Source organism: Anopheles nili, chromosome 2, assembly GCF_943737925.1.
Source record: "Anopheles nili chromosome 2, idAnoNiliSN_F5_01, whole genome shotgun sequence".
Classification (NCBI taxonomy): Eukaryota; Metazoa; Arthropoda; class Insecta; order Diptera; family Culicidae; genus Anopheles; species Anopheles nili.
The window spans coordinates 13,944,763-13,962,207 of record NC_071291.1 but is presented as its reverse complement, the minus strand read 5'-3'; the positions used below and the strand labels follow the sequence as shown (position 1 = coordinate 13,962,207).

Here is a 17,445-nt window from a genome sequence, read left to right as displayed (position 1 = left end):
ACTACGCACTATTGCGGAACCCTGGCCGATGGTATGATGTCACGCGCCCAGACAAGCCGCCTGTCACTGGTCACGTAGACAACGGCTCTGCGAACGGATGACGGGAAGGCCTTCATTTGAATGATGGGAAAACGGAAGCGAAATATTGACCGTTTCGGCAAGTCATGGAATCGAGCTCGATCTCGAGGGGGCTGCTTTAGACGAGATAGTTTCCAATCGAGATCAATTGAGCAGTGTTTGATGACTTCCCGAAATGTGTTTCTTCTCTGTAAACAACGGTTTGCGTTAAAGGCAACGCTAAGCCCTCGTGTACAAGACAAGGAGCTTTGTACAGCTTTGCCAGATAATAAGCTGTCTACAGTCTATTGATAAGACACCCGGTATGTAAACCAAACACAGACGCTTCTGGCTCACATCCCAGGTTATCAACGAGTGCCGATTCAGGAAGCTGCTGTCAGAAAGGAATGTGGGTCAATGTCAATCTCCGAAGTATTTCCAAAGACAGTATCGAGTGTCTTTCGAGAAGCTTTTGTCAACGGGAAGTAGTACACGAATCGCTCAGGTTCCAAAAGCCTAAAAGTCATCCTTTATCTATTAGAACCCACAGCACAGTGCGTAACAAAAAAAAACAGCACCAAATGACAGGTGTATAGCAAAAACTGCAATAACCTCGCAATAGACACAAGATCGATCTTTTCGTGCTTGCGAAACTAACTCTCCTTGATGAATTCCACACGAGCGAGAATGCGATACGTCGAGTGCGATGCCGCTGGTGAAGGTGAAGCATCTCAGCTTCCACCTGCAGTACATTGACCGCAGCCAGTTGACGTGGTCTGCTTTGTTCGATGCACGTTTCCCACTACACTGGGGAGCGTCAACCCATCATAGACGTTGGGCAAACATTTAAGCAACCTCAGTTCCCCCACACCTCCATTCCCCCAACACCTCCTCTACACGGTCCCGACCGTGTTTACTGAACAGGCGAATCGCGAAATGTGTTGCGACGAGTCGCGATCACGACACCACGAGATAGTCACCTTTGCTTGAGATTGTCCGGCACGAAGATGTTCCACCAGGAGTGGCGCTTTTCGCGCCCATACTTCCCACCTGGGCCATGTCCCTGCGGAGATCCGTCGAGTCCTTGCACCGATCCGAAGCTGCTGAAGCTGGCGGAGTCCTGTGGCATCGTATCATTACCATCGAGCGCAGCCATCATGCCTTTGCGCCGGCGTCGCTCTAACTTCGTCTGCCAAGAGGACGACCTGCGGCGCTTTTTGTCATACCCAGGAATACCCCCACCGTACACATCCTGCTGACCGGATCCGTTCGCTTCACCCATCACACCGAACGTGTCCGTGTTGGGTGAATCATTCTCGATGTCCGATTCGCCCGTCTTGATGTACTTCTCCGGGATGGTGCTGATCGAGTGGCCATTGTGATGGTGATGGCCATTTCCCGAGCCGTTCGAGGGTGTGGCAACCTTCGCGTCCTTGCGACCTCCGCCAAGGAACACGACCGCGATCGAGCTGCGACGTTTGCCGCTCTTTTCGGTAGGTCCGGAACCACGCGAACCAAGTAACGCAAGCCCGAGCGAGCTGCGCCTCGGAGGTTTTGTGGCGAGACCATTTTTGATGTTCAAATTGCTACTACTGCTGCTGCCACCGGTGATGTTGGTGCCGCCGTTCGAGGATGCACTGCTGTTGGCACTGCGCAGGTTCTGCAGCAGCACCGTGTCGCTGCTGACCGAGGTCGTCGTCGTCGTTGAGAGACTAGATTCTTCATCCAGTGACACCAGCGTCGGGATCGAGCCGGTACTGAAGTCCTTCCGCGAGCGGTACTTTCCCGACGCGGACAGTATGCTGGTCATGGCTGAGAGGGTGCGTTATGGTGCTGGAAAAGTGCGCACCGGGCAAAGAAACGCGAGTAAATAAATCGAATCCGGCCGGTGTTTGGTGGCATGCGTATCTCTTGCGCAGCCGGGTAAAAGGTGTTGAGCCACGGGAGCGTTGAAACCATCGATAAGATAGCCGTGCGAACGATCGTACTGTGTGTCACCACTCTAAATTGTCTCGAGTATATTCTAGCCAGCCTTTAGGTTTGGGGTTGGAAACGGGTTCTGTCCGGTGTACTGGGAAGTGGACACGATCCCCGACCCGCCGGTGGTATGAGTGGATTATTTTTAGCGGTTATTAAAGCCGCACGAACGGAACCTCTTGAGCGTGGTCACGTTTCGTTGCTGATAAGTCGCACGGGCACGTTTGGAAGCAAGACGGAATATTTCACGACCAAGGCCAAAATGGTATAACAAAAAAAAAAGCTAACCCTTAACTCTAAGTAAACGTGCTCCAACCGGCGTGTCTGCTTTGTGCGCTTCTCGGGTCAATGGTGGTTCGAGATGGGGAGACGCATTAAAAAGTGATTAATTCAACACCGACCCACGTGGGTGAGTTCGGATAGTTACAAGTGGATTTTACGACCTCTGGACGCGGCTCCACAGCAAAGACGCCGGCACGAGTCGATGAGCCGTTTGTGATGAGTATTTATAGTGACGGCGGAAAGCTTCGCTCGCTTATAGCTGCCATTCCGCGAGATGAAGCGAGTCAATTTTAATCATCTTCAGATGGACGCCCATTAAAACGTAATGAGTCTAGCCGGGTGGGCGGAAATTGGCCGAGTGATCTTGCGAAAAGTAACACCACATCCGGACACAGTCGTTTTAAAGGAGTTCGTCAAACATTGTGCTACGTGAACTGCAAGAATACGGTGTGTTCTACGATGCGATGCTCTTCAGAGTATCAAAGAATCAAAAAAGTGAAAGTACCAAAGCAAATACAATGCATAGAAAAAGGTCATAAAAACGAAACCAAGCAAAGAGATTATTTTCCTGCTTCCCATATAAAGGGCGCTTTTGTTTCAAAAAACAATCAAAACCACCACGTGTTAGTGGCGCACAATGGCACATGGTTGATACATTTGAAGAAATATGACCCCGGCACGTTGCAATCATTAGCGAAAATTTTGATTTTCGATCGATTTGTAAATAATGCCCCACGCACTCTTCTGCCTTCGCTTGCAAACATTTGCTTAAATTCCATTAATCCGCGTGTTTGCATCACGACCAGGCACGAACGCGCTCGCGGGCAAACAGTCAGCCGCCGGAATGGACGTTTACGAATCGCGCATTTTCCGGCTACCAACCGAGGGTGGTGTAATTTGAAACTACAAATTTTTGCGCGCTCCATAAGCGTGGTTTTATTTTCCCCTCTTTTTTTTTTGCTCGCTGTTGCAAAAGCCGCACACAGTTGGCCCTCTTCCACCGGTTGGTAGTGGCATTGTTTAATACCGTTGGTGCTGCTACGGTACGATAATGTATGGTCCCGCGCGTTTTTTGCCGCTCGAATGCTTCGGTCAATTTGGAATGCAACCCGAGGGCCCGTGGGTGGCAGAAGTAATACAATAAAATCAGAAAATCGATCCAACCGGGAGGAGGTCACATTTCAATGCCCGTGTTGCAATCGAATTGTGGTCTTGATGAGGCGTCTATTGTGCACGCTAACGAAGGGCGCATTGTAACGGTGGTCAGGTTAGCATAACAAAAAAGATAAACTGCTGATGATCGGTTTCATTAAATCCGCCTAATCGAATGCGCCAATATCGGTTTGATGATAATGGACAGTGGTACAAAGCTTTACTTTTCAATCGATGCTAATAAACATGCCGAGAAAACCTTATAGGTTCTTGTACAGTGTCAAGTTCATCTCTCGGTATCCTGAATTCGCTTCCCTACCCTAGTGGCGATCTCCACAAATGATCAAGATGCTATTGAATATCGTCGAGAAAACGCAGAGACTCACGTGGGCCTTTCACGCGTTCGCAAGGAAGTAACAAAACCGCCTACCGAGCCATTTCCGGATTGCGATATAACCCAACCGAGTGCGTCAGCCCTGTCACCGATGGGCAACTTCCTCGTTAGCGATAATTAAGCAATGGGCAGCAGCATTCGCTCGCACAAAAGTATTATTAGAACAGCCGATGCGAGGATCGATTGGTATTGCGACTGTTTAGCCCGGCTCCACACCAGGTCCAGGCGGCAACGTTAATTGTGCCACGGGCGCACTCATTTCCGTGATCGATCGATGAAGCGATCAGCTATGGAAATGAGTGCAATTTAGAGAGCGAGAAAAAAAAACGAACCCCGACGACGACGAACCATTAGGCGGGTCCGGTGGTGTGTGCTGTGGCCCGGAATGAGGTGCGATATAATTGATCGGTTCTTCTAATTCGCTTTCGAACGAGGGCTCGCGGCATACCCGCCAGAATTCCGTTTCTCAAGTAGGCTAATAGTCCGTTCGAACCCTTCGACTGGTCATTCGCATCGCTTTGGGTGACTTATCCTAGGTCCGGCTTTCGTCGTACGCCCAAACGTCACACAAACCGGTGCTAATTGTGCGCGAAAATGTCGATTGATGGTGGCTTTTATGGGCCATTTTCTTATTACGCGCGTTCAATGAGCCAATGGCTGCCGGTAGCCGGTTGAAGTTGTTTAATAAAATAAAATCATTGGGTATTTTTTTTCCCTTCATCATCAACTTAACCCGCTGGAAGCCGACCGAAGAGGATTTACATTAAACGGTTTTTATTGCTATTGCGCGCCTATTGCGACGCCTGCCGTAACGGAACGAAAACCGAACCGGGCACCATGAAATCGGTTGGGGGTGTTCGCACCTAATAGGGCACTTGCGAGATGATCGGTGCCGCCGCGGTCCGTAAAATAATGCAAATTTATTAATTAACCTGCGGCCGCTAATTTACGGTCCGAGCTTTGAGCGGGTTCGTCTCATTTTTCTCGCGTGCATCGTGTTTGATACCGAGTCCGCGGTTGGTTGGGTTGGCTGGCGGGCGGTACGTATTATGATAATGAAATGAGCCAAATTACTCCACTTTTATTAGTCTGGCTCATAACGATGCTGACGACGGTGATGATGGAATTGACGCAATAAAATTGTGCGTGTCGTAAATTTCGATATGGAGCAGTACGGTAGCCGGAAAGAAAAACCACCGACTGACCGGCTGACAGTTTTCCGGAAGGGTTTACTTTTCGAAGCACTTTTGCAAGAACGAAAACAAATACTCGATTGTGAGCAAATACACACACAAAAAAAATCGCCTTACGCATGTGGTGCTTTAAGCTATTTTTAAACATCCACCATGGGCTAATTTCTGCTAGCTTTAACACACAGCCGGCCATTTTGCTGGCCGTACCGAAACATAATTACAGTTCGCAACAGGAAACGATGAGGCAATCGCACCCGACAGACATTTTTAATACCGCGATTTGGCCAAGCGGGCTGTCGCAATCGCCACTGACGGTTCGCGTGTTGCCAATTTCCGTTTCGCGTTTTGTTTCACCGCCAAGCCATGCCACGCGAAGGAATGGAAAATATGGACCGACAGCATCGACCGCCACCAGGTGTGTGGGTTTAATTAGTTTTGCTGCACATCAAAAGGGCTCCCCGGTCGGTTGCATGCAGCAGATATGCGTTGCAAATGCGTGTCGAATCGATGCATCGAACATCGCGCAACAAAAGCCTCGAATGCATCCACCATTCGAGCTAGCGTTCTTCCAACAGCACACGTGCTTTGTGTGGGATTAGGGAAGTGGGCAAAAAAAAAAAACACCGCACGGCCGATGAACGAAATCGAACTACGGACGAGTCGCGTAACGCACGTTCCTTCAACGATCGCAGCTCAGTGCAAAAGCGCGTTGTTGGGCAAAAATCGAACTCGATCACATGTTCCCGAGGCGCTTGTTTTGCCATTAGGACACCGGCAAACCCAACGGGACACGCTAGAAAGGGGAGTGAAACATAAAAACGAACCCCATTCACAGGCGGTGGTGGTCACCGGGTTCTCTTTTTCTCACCCGACAGCAGCAGAAATCGCAAATCATTGGACGCGTTTGGAAGCCAAACAGAGAGAGAGAGAGAGAGAACCAAGAGCCCACGTGCCCACAACTCCTTGCCGGCGGTTATGAGCGGGCACGCGCGTGAAAAAGAAAATATGAAAATTACGAAATACGGTGTAAAATTGTGTAAGTACTGATTAATCTTTGCGGCTGGCTATGGACCGCGAGCCGGGCATAGGCCGGTTGCATCATTGCACCACGTCACACGGGTGGGTGCATTCGGTGCGCCAGGAGCCCACCTCGGACACACACAAAGACAACAATGGTTCATCATTGACGGCGTAATGCATGGCCGCGGCGGTGGGTGACGCGTTAGGAGAACCGCTTGGACCGCTGATGATAGTGTCAGCCCACAAAAGGCTAATGCTTCGATGGGTGCGCTGAAATATGGCAACCATTATGAGGACCGCGCTTTAAGGGACCTACCGGGAAGCGTGGATTCGATCGCGGCTTAATCCGACCGGACTGCACCGCATGCGACGCAATCGCGGGCAAGAAAAACGAGTCATTCCCTCCCCGGGCGCTCGACGATAGTGCTGACTTATGCAGATGATTTTCATTACAAATGGCCGGTATGAAAGGGGTTTTTTTGTTTGAAAATTAAGGCCAACTATCAATCAGCTGCGGTAATGGGGTTTCGGTCGTTTCGCTGGCAATCGTACCCCCGGTTGGTGGAAAATGGCGTATGGCAGGAACATACCCAACACACCAAACAAAGGGCTGTAAGGATACTGTTTCTTTTTTGTTGAAATCGTTAAAACGATCGCTCTTCGACCGGCCGACAAATGACATCCGTGAAGACCATCATTTGCTTCTGCTCGGTGGTGAGCCTCGCAAGAGCCACAACACGTCTAATGAGCGCAATTCTCTGCATGTAAACCCGCCAATTTGTCACCGCACTTATGCTCCCCTAAAACACGCCCGGAATCGGAAAGCCCAACAGCAGCAAATGAGCCAAAATGAGCGCCTACCGGGGGGCTCTCGATGGATTCCCGAGCTGATGAAGCAGTCACGTTTAATTGGTTAAATGCCTGGCAATTAGAACTACGGAGCGTGGTGCGTTTTGTTCGTGAACTTCCCGCAAGCTTAAGCCATGGACATAATGCTACACGCGCGAATAAAAATAAAATAAAAAATAACGCTGATTACTATCCACCCCAAAAACGGCTCTCGGTGGCAATCATGTCGAGATACCGACGGCGACGACATCGACCAGATGGGGTTCGATGGGGTGGCGCACACGACACGGAGCAACCTGCGGAGGTGTCCGGTGGCCCTTCATTTCCGTTCCACTTTCGTCGTAACCTTCGGCATAACCCTTCCAAGGATGTCGACCCACCTGGGGCCTCGTCGACCAGCCAACGAGGGCACAAGGGTTGAAAATCACACTAAAGCGGTCGTTTCGGACCCTCGTGTGTGTGTGTGTGTGCCTTTGCTGCTGTTGGACACCCGTGGGGGGTGGCAAATAAAATGACGACAAGAAAGAATAAAAAAAAAATAAACGACCCAAACACAAGCACACGAGCAATTTAGCTCAACCTGTCCCCAAAGGACGTGGTGCCGCAGGCCGCTAGAAGGCATAATTTCGTGCCTCGAAAGATACCGCTGCGTTGGTCGAGGAAAAAGTCGAGGAAAAACCCCTTATGGAAGGGAATTGAATCGGACAACGCACTCTGGTGGTTTGAAGAACTCGCTACGGGTGCCCTGGGCTGCTTCGAACTCTTCGATTAATTAATGAACGAGGTGTCAGACTGATTTCGATAAATCACAGCACCAGCGAAAAAAAAGGTTACTTCCTTTTGTGAAACACGCACACACACACACACACACATTGAATGGTATGCTTCCGTACCACCTTTCACCCTCCCTGGGGGCATCCCTCCACCCCCGGGACGCCAGGAAACACTTTCGCTTTCCAAACGGGCCAGGGATCCATCCATCCAACGAATTCACGATCGCAGATCGCTTTCCTCGATCGAGCAGGTGGTTGGTGGCACCGCAAAAAAAAAAAGAAAAGTTGTCACTTTCCACCGCACACCAGGAAATTTGTTTTCGCTGCGTCCCTTCCCCTTCTACCAGCCCCCCAGATGACTCCCACTCTACAGCGCAACACCGGTGCATTCGGTGCGGGTTTCATCACACCAACGCCGCCGGTTTGGCGAAGCGTGACAACATGTGCATGTGCGGTTTGTATTCGAACGACGGGGGTGTCTTCGTCGTCGTAGTCGTTTGGCTCAACGCCAGAAACCGGGCGAAGAAGCTCCGGCCCAAACCCCAAACACCCTCGCTAGACCAGCAACCCGGGGCACGTGGTGCATTCACAGAGCGTTGGTGCATCGGTGATTGTTTTGTTTTTTTTTTCTCTGTATTTTTAGCCCACCATCGCAGGTGAGAGCACGCGCGACAGAGATCGGATCGTGAAAGTAAACGCGTGACGTGCATAGGATGTGCTTTGCGCTAGGGCCGAAGTACGAGGACGCTTCCATACCATGGTGGGCTTTCGCGCCAGGTGGCAGGAACAGCGTCGTTTTTCGTCTTTTTCTTCTCGCTTTTTTCCAGTGCCTCCCCAACAGCGTGTATCGAAAATGGAGAACGGCACGACGGCAATCTCCACCGCGTTTTAGAAGCGCGCGTTCGATGTGCGTTATTTATTTTTTTTATGGGCACTTAAATTTGACTATCCTCCGTTCGTCACCAAACGATATCGTTTCAGAGCAAAATGCAAATTCTTTTTTCATGCTCGCTCCCTACCCCCACGAAGAAGGGCTTATCAGCTGCGTGGCTATCGCACACAAACACACACGCGGAATAAATTTTACATCGGAAATGACGGATTTTTGCTTAGCTGCTCTCGTGCTTCGATGAATCATTCATCTCACGCCTCGAAACGGGCGCCATTAAAAGTGTTGATATCATTTTAATTACGGCCACCCTTTTGTCCTGGCATTCCCATAAGCGCGCATTCGACGATATGTGCCGTTGGAGGGGGTCTGTCACACGCATTCACTCCGGGAAGGCCTCTCTAGTAGCGGCGTTTCAGCTTTAGAGCCTCATAAAATGCTTACGATGCAAGGATCATAAATTAATGCCTCGGTACAACGCCTCGTTCGGTGGGAGTTATGCTGCCCTCGCCGTGCCGCAAAAGGTCAACTTTTGGCAGTGTATGAGAGTTTGCAAAAGTAAATCAACCCAAACTCGCCAACGCAAGGCCGCAAAAATGGTCCTATTCACGTGCTCGCTCCCTACCCAGGACAACCTTCGATTTGCTCCACCGTGCGAGATGGAAGCACCATTAGCGCGATCCGGTGGATTCGAAGTTCTTGTGCCGGTGTTAGGTTTTGGGGCCACCGTTCTCCTGCTGCGCTGTTGGACGTTTGGTTTTTTTTTTGCACACTTAATAGAAAAATTAATCAAATTGCTCCACATGTCTGTGTGTCTTTCCACCGATTTTCAAGGTGATGGCGCTCTTCAGGGCAACCCATTCGCGAAACCAGTGGAATTGGACGGCGTGGAACTTGCCTTCAAACCGAAGCGTTCAGTAAATGTTCTTAAAGACAAGCAAGCAAGCAAAAAAAAGCGGAATTAATAATAACCACTCACGAAACGGAATGCCGCGCGCGTAACGAGGTGTCGATTGGACATTTCGCACCCGGCAAAAGCTGGGCTTTGTTTCGAGCTTTTTGTTACCGTTGCTTAGAACACAGCGAATGGCATCTTGAACAAGCCGGTTATTGGCCACTCGAGCACCTCCGTGCGTTCTCTATCGAGAGCGAGAAGAAATAACAACGCGCAAGAAGCTGACACGAGGCACGTTTCGACTTTAATTGCTACAATTCCGACTGGCGTGGCCTTAATCGCGGGGGTACGCCACGTGGGAACAGTCGCAGGCAATACCGGCCTTGCACTTGCGTTTAAATCGCACACACGCATGTGTGTCGCATTCTCGCGCAACCCCCCCCAACACGCAAGCAAGTGGTACACGCTTAATCTTCCCTTTTAAATGCCCGGGACCATGTGATGGGGACGCGTTTTGCGATGGTGCAAGCGTTTTGTGGTGGGCTTTATTTTCACGGTTTTAATTTTGCACCCTTTTGTTTTTGTTCTAAGCCTCCCAATCGTACAGCTTTAGGACCTCACGCCATGTGGAGGGAGGTTTCGAGCGACGAGATGAGCTCATCCGGCACTAATTAAACAAACGGGGCAACCCCCACCCAACGAGGACGTAAACATTTTTAATACACCCATCAACGCTGGTGCGGCTTCGGGGAGGTGAAATAAAACCCTGCTCATTGAGGCACACGCACGCAAAAGAGACACATTGAGCGCCCACGGGAATAATATCGGTGGTGTGCTTTCAAGTTGTTGAATCAACAAAAATATTTACTATTTCCTGCCTCGCGGGTGTGTGAGACCGTTGTTGTTGCAATTCTTCGTCGCAGGTTGTTACCTTTTGGTGTCGTCGGGCGTAAAGGCACGTTTTCTTAAGGGTGGGTTTTCTCTTCGCGAGTGTACAATTAACTCTCGATTAAACACATCTTCCGCGGTGCATCTAGTATCAATGCGTCCCTATCAAAGCCAAGGTCAAACGAAATAACACCATCGCAGCAAAACCTTTATGGCGCAAATTGTATTACTCAACTCAACTTAGTGGTTGCGTTTATTTTTAGCATCAGCCGACCATTGATATTTCTCCAGTTGACAGATTGTTTGCGATCAACCTTAGCCGTCGGAAAAACATTCGACACGGGGTGGATTGTAGGCGCACCCACCCATACTGTGTCGGTATTTTGAAGCATTTCAAAATTAAATTGGAACACCTTCCCAAAAAAAAAATACGAGAGGCGTTGTTTCGTGACCTGGGCAAACACTTTTTCAGCGCGGTCCCCTACATCCCACCATCCGGCCCAGATGGGTGGGTTGTTCATGCGAGCATGCGTGTGTGTGTGGTTGTGTGTGCTTTTCTTCTAGTTATTGTGCTCATTTTTCACGCTGCACCAGCACACCCCAAGCAAGGGGACCGGTTTACAACTGACGTGTGCCGCTCCATCGCCGAAGCACGCGTGTTGGCATAGAACGGATTGTGCCTCGGCTGTGAGAATGCGTGCGTTTGTCCGCCTGGGTCTAGAACAACGGCCCAGCGGTAGGTTTTTGCGGCCCAGCGTCAAGGACAACGCGTCTTGCCAACCGTGAGACGGCAGCACGCGGTGGTTGCTTAGGGAGATGCAGCCCTAAGATGTCGGTGGTAGTGCCTTCGCTGGAGTAAACGTGGCGGCCAACAGAACACTAGTCACGCGGGGTTGTAGTAGTTCGCACTGATATCAGAACGGTGGCATTGGTTGCCCGTCTGCAGAGGGTAACTCGTGGCGGTGCAACAAACAGCATTCCACTGCATGGTGTTGGCACATGATGCAGTGGCCCTTGGGCACCTTCGGATAGAACAAACGACCCTCTCGTTGGGTAAAATAAAATCCCACGTGGTACAAAAACAAACTTACGATTCATTCATATTGAAAAGGACATGGATCTCTCTATTTGAAGAGAGCGCTGTTGATTTTTTAGTGCTCTTTAAGATGGCAGATTACCAGAGCAAAAAATCTAGGGAAGCTAAGCAAGCGTAAAAGCCTGAAGAACCCAGAAGGTCCAGAAAATCTAGGAAAAGAAATGAGATCCTAGAAGGACGAAACCAGGAAAGCTATGCAGAAGAGAACTACTGAACCGAACCCATCCAGGATAAGGTGAAATCGTGCGACTGATGGGACGAAACTCCCTCCAGCCGTGAAAACACGCTAAAAATTGTATCTGTGGTTGAAGATTGGAACAGCCTTTGGAAAATGAAATATCCTTGAAATCTAGAAATAATCTGTAAATTTATTTTGAAGAAAAATCCGACCAAACCGTTCATGGAATAAAAATCACTGTTCTCAATCAAAAATACTCTGAATTATCTGCCTTATGAGCTTCGATTATGTGCTGCCCGAAGTGCATGGATCCATTATCAACCTGCAGGAAGGTCGTCTGTCGGTGAAGATTAATGGATACCAATCGATAAACCCGCACAGGTCCTTGAGCTTCGGCTGTTGGGTCGATCCGAAGAGCACACCCCAAACAACGGTGCAGGAACTCTGCCGTGACATTTCATTATAAAAACCCCCATGGGGGAAAAGTTCCTACCCGTTATTTTTTGCATCGTTTTTTAACAAACGGAAATCGTTAATTCCCACCGCAAAGTTCCGGTATGGTGCACGAGCGAACAAATCGCATTCATTAGTGACCGTAGGGAGAGTGTATCGCTTTGCAAAAAAAAAAAAACGATCGATCCCCTAGCCAGCATCGCTCCTTGCTTCAGGGCACGGTTTATCCTTTATGCAGTACAGCAAAATCGATTCCACCCCGCCACTGGGGAAGGCTAGCGAACTGTCGTTGCACTATTTATTTTTTCAAGGTACTTTCGCACACTTTACCACGAACCCGCGCTGCCGATCGTGCATTTCCGTAGAACCGCTAATCGATGACTCCACCAGCGAGAAGGTGTACGGAGTAAAAACGGGGGAAAAAAATGGATCGTAAAATAATAACCGCAACTCGATAGTCAACCCGGGGGTTGGTCGGAATTCGAGCCTCCGGTTCTGGGGTCGTGTGGCACGTGGTTTATTGGCCACCCTCCCTTGGTGGGTGGGTAAATGCGAGATATTTTCGCACCTGACATTGCCGGGCGTTATGATGCGAATACCGCACATTCGAGTAGGGTGTGTATGGCATGGTACCGGCAGTTTACCACCAGTTTCAGATCTAGAAGACGCGAAACCGACTTCCCGAGAACGACGCCAGAAGCTCGTTTTTTTGTTCGGCTCCTTTTTCTTTTTTTTAACCCACACACACACACACCCCTGAGCCCTGAGAATGCTTTTTTAAATCGCATTTTATGGTTGGCGAGCGGCTCTTTGCTGCCATCAAAACGACGTCATTCGCTCGACGGGATGCCGAAGGTTGGTTGGTTTAAAGTGAATTTTAACTGCTTGCGGGCGAGTTAAAAATCAGCATCGTTTGCGTGCGCGTTTGCTTGCGCGTGGGAATGGCACGATTCCGTACCTTGCGGAACCGTGTCCGTCTTTCCCGACCCGACGGGGAGCGATAAAAACGATTCGATCCCGGTGTGATTGCCGCAGGAAACGTATAAAAACGATATTTTTGACATTGCGCAAAACATCGAAAAGTCAATACCTTTGAGGATGGATGAAAAAAAAATCCTTTCGCACGCTAAGGGTTGATGGTGCTGTAATCAATGCCGTACTGGGCCGTGTTCGATCGATCGGGTCGGTAATTGGGGGTTTTGGAACCTACGAAAAAAAAAAATAATACCCCAATCGATCGCAAACAAACTCGTGACTCAACCTCGAATGAAGATGTCGCTGTGTCCTTTCGCTTTCGATGTGCGTCAACGTCTACTCGATCGTCATCAGAAATGGCGTCGACACCTTCCTTACGATCGGTGCGCTGCTGACACTGAGCCTCGAGCAGAAACTCCATACGCAAACTGGAGCTTACACGAGCCATACGCGAGAGTCAAGTGGTGAGGATTGATCGCGCGCTAATTCCATCCCGTCTGTGGGTCTGGGCTTTCGAGTACGCTAAACGCCAACTAGAAACGCACACGTAGCCATCGTACGGTTGCTCTCGAAACCCAGGAAGCGATAATTAACGCTAACCGGTGCTAATTAGCGGCGGCGCGATGGTAAAAATTTCAGTTTCATCGAGCACCGATCCGTAACACGGTGGGTCGCGTTGGCACACGATGCGCCTGGGTTCGCGGTGTCACCGAGCTGCAACTATCTCACACACGCAGCATAAGCGCTCGCGAGCCAACGTTGGCACCGAGGCAAGGAGGAAATCCGGTCAGGGTGTAATGAAGAGTGGAGACATTTGAAGGTTGCCAGCCCTGGGATGGTGAGGGTTTTGCAAAACGACGGTGTTGGACGATTTTCACGCGTGCACCACACGTGGCCGGCAGGCTTTTGGTGGGGGATGGTTTGAATTAAGGAAAAAAAAAAAGCGACACGTTGCAGGATTGACCAATTTGTATACGCTAAGTGACGCCGGGTTGATTCGAGTTGAGGCGAACCGGTTGGAAGAGGTGAGCAAGGTGTCACAGAGCATACCAAGGGCCGGTGTTGGGATAACAGCCGATGTGCTGCAGGTAGCTGATGATGACGAGCGAAATTCCTCGCCTCCATTCCATTTGGGATGGGGGATTTTTCCTTAAATATTTTCACCTCCGGAGCCCGTTGAAAAAGCTCGTTGACAACGGGGGATTTACTGGAGCCCTAAACGACAATTGCTGGGGGGATTTTGTTTGACGCACCGGTTTAGATACGGTTTTACGTCAGCAGCGTATGCCCACGTGGTTCTTTTGTAACGCAGATTCTTTTGTAACACGTAACGAAGGTACGTTTGATGATGCTTTAAGGCTCATTTCCACTACGCTTCGAGTGAATGATCGCCCAAAGTTTGAAGCATCACTAGAATCAAAGCCCAGGTACGTAAAAATTCCCGCGCAATCCGACGAGAAAACGAAACGCCTCGCAGAATGGTGGAACCTGTTCCTGACTGTGTCTCTGCCTCTCAATGGCACCGGCGGGTAGGTGCAGTGTGGAAGACTCACCATCGAGATGACTTCGAAAAACCAGTCCTCCCCCGTGTGTGTACCGTTCGCTTCGAATGGGCTCCGTTTGGACATCGAAAAGCCAAACCATCCTAACAACCGTTGCCGACGCCGTGCGCTTCATCTATGCGCCATTTATGCTACGCGAGAGCGAGACTTGCGCACGTCCATGCGCGGCTGATGAGGTTTACAATTTTTCTAACGATCCGTTTCCCCTCATTCAACCACTCGCCGGCGTTCCGTTCCGTGTTGAAGGACTTCGGCCTTCAACATGGTGGTTGTTTTTCAGCTCTACCGGCTGCATCCTGGCTGCACGAAATGGCGCAGCACTTGCACCTGTGCTGGCGCGTAGTAGAGCGGGCCCTCGAGTGACCAGAGCACTAGGAAGGTGCACGACAAACAACCGCCATCACCACTACCAGCGAGAGAAAGAAACGTTTGGTCGATCGGTTCAAGAATGTGCTGGCTTTATTTTAAGACGTTTCGAATGGCCACTTGAAGCGGTGAACCGTCGCTAGTCACCGGCTCCATGAGGTGAACGGTTTTCGTCAAAAAGGTAGTTCTATATCTGTAACGTCCGCATCCATTTTAAGGAATGGTTTGACGTGCCCCATCCCTGGACGCTGCTCTTGCGCCGGTTCTTAGTCACCCCGCTTTGGCACAAGAGTTCACCAATACGCGCGCGTTTTGCGGAGCATTTTGCACGAGTTCCGCCACGGCTCCACGTGCTCTTTTGGCGTTTTCAGCAAAAGTTCCATCGCGTTTTCCATCGCGCTGTTCGCGGCGGGGCTCCATATGTGGGGGGCCTTTTTTTTTGTTCGTTTCCCACTGATTTCCGCCTCACCCAGGGGGTGGCTCGACAAGCTCCACGCACCACCTCGACAGGTTTGCGTGTGCCGGTCGCGGGCTTGGCTCGAAATACGCAACCCAAAGGTGGGCTCGTGGTTGAACCACACACACGCTGGGTGGTGGGGTGGGCCCCTAACAGAGGCAGGAGCCGCGCAGCGAAGTAAACAGGAAAGCGGAAAAAAAATCAACAAACCAAATCGAACATAAAACCCTCGCCAACGATCGAGCCCTGGCGTACGAATACAAACACGCGGGCGCACTTCGCGATCGCGCTTGTGGTGAGGTTGGGCATGGGGGGGAGAGTGACGGGTGGCCAGGGTCTGTTGTAAAACCAGATTTCAAATGTGTCCAGATTAAGTTAACGCTTCGCTTGCGCCGGCCCGCATCGGCTAACGGGCTCCCGCGTGTGCGCCCGCGATCAGCCTTGGAAGTGTGTGCTCTATTGGGAAAGATCACCCGTTTTGTGTGATCGTGAAGGATCGCGTTAGAGGGGGGGGGGGGGGGGGGGGGGTGGGCAGGAGAGGGATTTCAGAGCTTTAGCTTGGGGGTGCGCTGGGACCATGTGCTTGAGATTTCGGGGTTTCCGCTATTTTGAGCAGGCACGATCATCTCATCGGGATGTTAACAGCCGCAAGCTGCACGATCATCAGCCCGATTCTTGCGCGATCTCGAGTCTGCGCATCGAAAAGCTTCACGTCCTGCCGCAAAAACACCGTTTCGTGATCCGCTGCAAGACGATCCCGTACGGTGGTGCTTTCTTCTGTGCATCAACCCCTTCCGTGGTTCAGAAGGGGTGGATAAACGCGCCCAACGGCCCAAGAAAAACCGGTCACGATCATCGGCTCGACATCGATGCCGGTGCTGCCTCGTTGCCCTTTTTTTCGCCTGCCTGCGTCACGGGACACCCCTTGTCTCGTGCCGTTCGAAAAAGAAAGGGACCCACACGGTGTTGCTGGGTTCGTTGTTCGGCTTAGCGGCCGGATCGATTCGTGTGCGTGTGTTGGATGACGGCTTTCTACGCTTTTCGGGCAAGATGATCATGCCTCGATCGCGATCAGATGTTTCGTCAATGTCGGTTGTCGTTGTGGCTGAAGTGCACTCGCTTTTGGGGGGTGCAAAAGCACCGAAGGCGAGGAAGTTCAGGGACAGATCAGGTGTCGAATCTGTGCTTGATATTTTTGAGAACGATACTACATCCACATTCTACCCCCAAATCAAAGATCGGGATGATTTTTCACAATGTATGTTAGTGGTAGTACGACAGATTAACATTTTCCTTTAGGAAATATCGAGGGACACGAGTTGAGATCAGATGTGTACTAAAAACGATAAAATAGGACATGATGCAATTTTCAAGAACTTCAGTACGATCGTTTGTGGCTTGCTCGATCAAAGTACTCGGCTTTATCGATGGTTTGCTTTTGTGGCTGAAGACATAAATGCATAACAGATCTGTAAAGCTAACTCACTCTAGTAAATGAAAGGTTAATAAATTTTATCCCGCAGAGCTTCGTTGCTTCTCGTTCAAGAAAACTACACAAACTTGGTCGCGCTTTGACGCATCGGTCGAGCTATGCTTTTCCGGCTGATCCTTACGGGGAAGATCTGCGTTTCGTCACGCGGGAATTTTTTTTCCTCTTTCGCTATGGCACAAAACGGAACAGCACGGTTTAGGCCAGTGGCCACACTAAGACCCCTACAAGTGGTTCTCGTTGCTATCGCGATCCCGATCGTGGGTCACTTTCTTTCCGCAAAATGGAGCGTGTATGTGTGGGTTGGAGCTTCTCACCAGCACCGATCGGGGCGAGGTGGTAGAAATGGCGTTCCTGGGACGATTATATATAGAATTTTCTGCTCGATCCCAGTGCACCCAATCCGATCAACGGTGGCTCTCACGATTTCACGCTTTGTACCATACGATCTTAGCTTAACACTTTGTCACGCGCGAACGAAGGATGAGCTTTTTATTCCT

The 17,445-nt window shown here is 50.3% G+C and overlaps 1 protein-coding gene across 1 annotated transcript in view; it reads right to left on the bottom strand.

Moving 5' to 3' along the window:
- The window catches only part of LOC128730465 (TLD domain-containing protein 2), a 54,230-nt gene extending 37,185 nt beyond the window's left edge, over positions 1–17,045 (bottom strand). The window contains exons 1-2 of the mRNA XM_053823511.1: positions 16,943–17,045; positions 1,038–1,890 (exon numbers count right to left, since the gene is read on the bottom strand). Of these exons, the coding sequence (XP_053679486.1) occupies positions 1,038–1,867 (830 nt within the window). The 5' untranslated portion in view covers positions 1,868–1,890; positions 16,943–17,045. The remainder of the gene's footprint in view (positions 1–1,037; positions 1,891–16,942) is intronic.
- Positions 17,046–17,445: the final 400 nt, after the last annotated feature.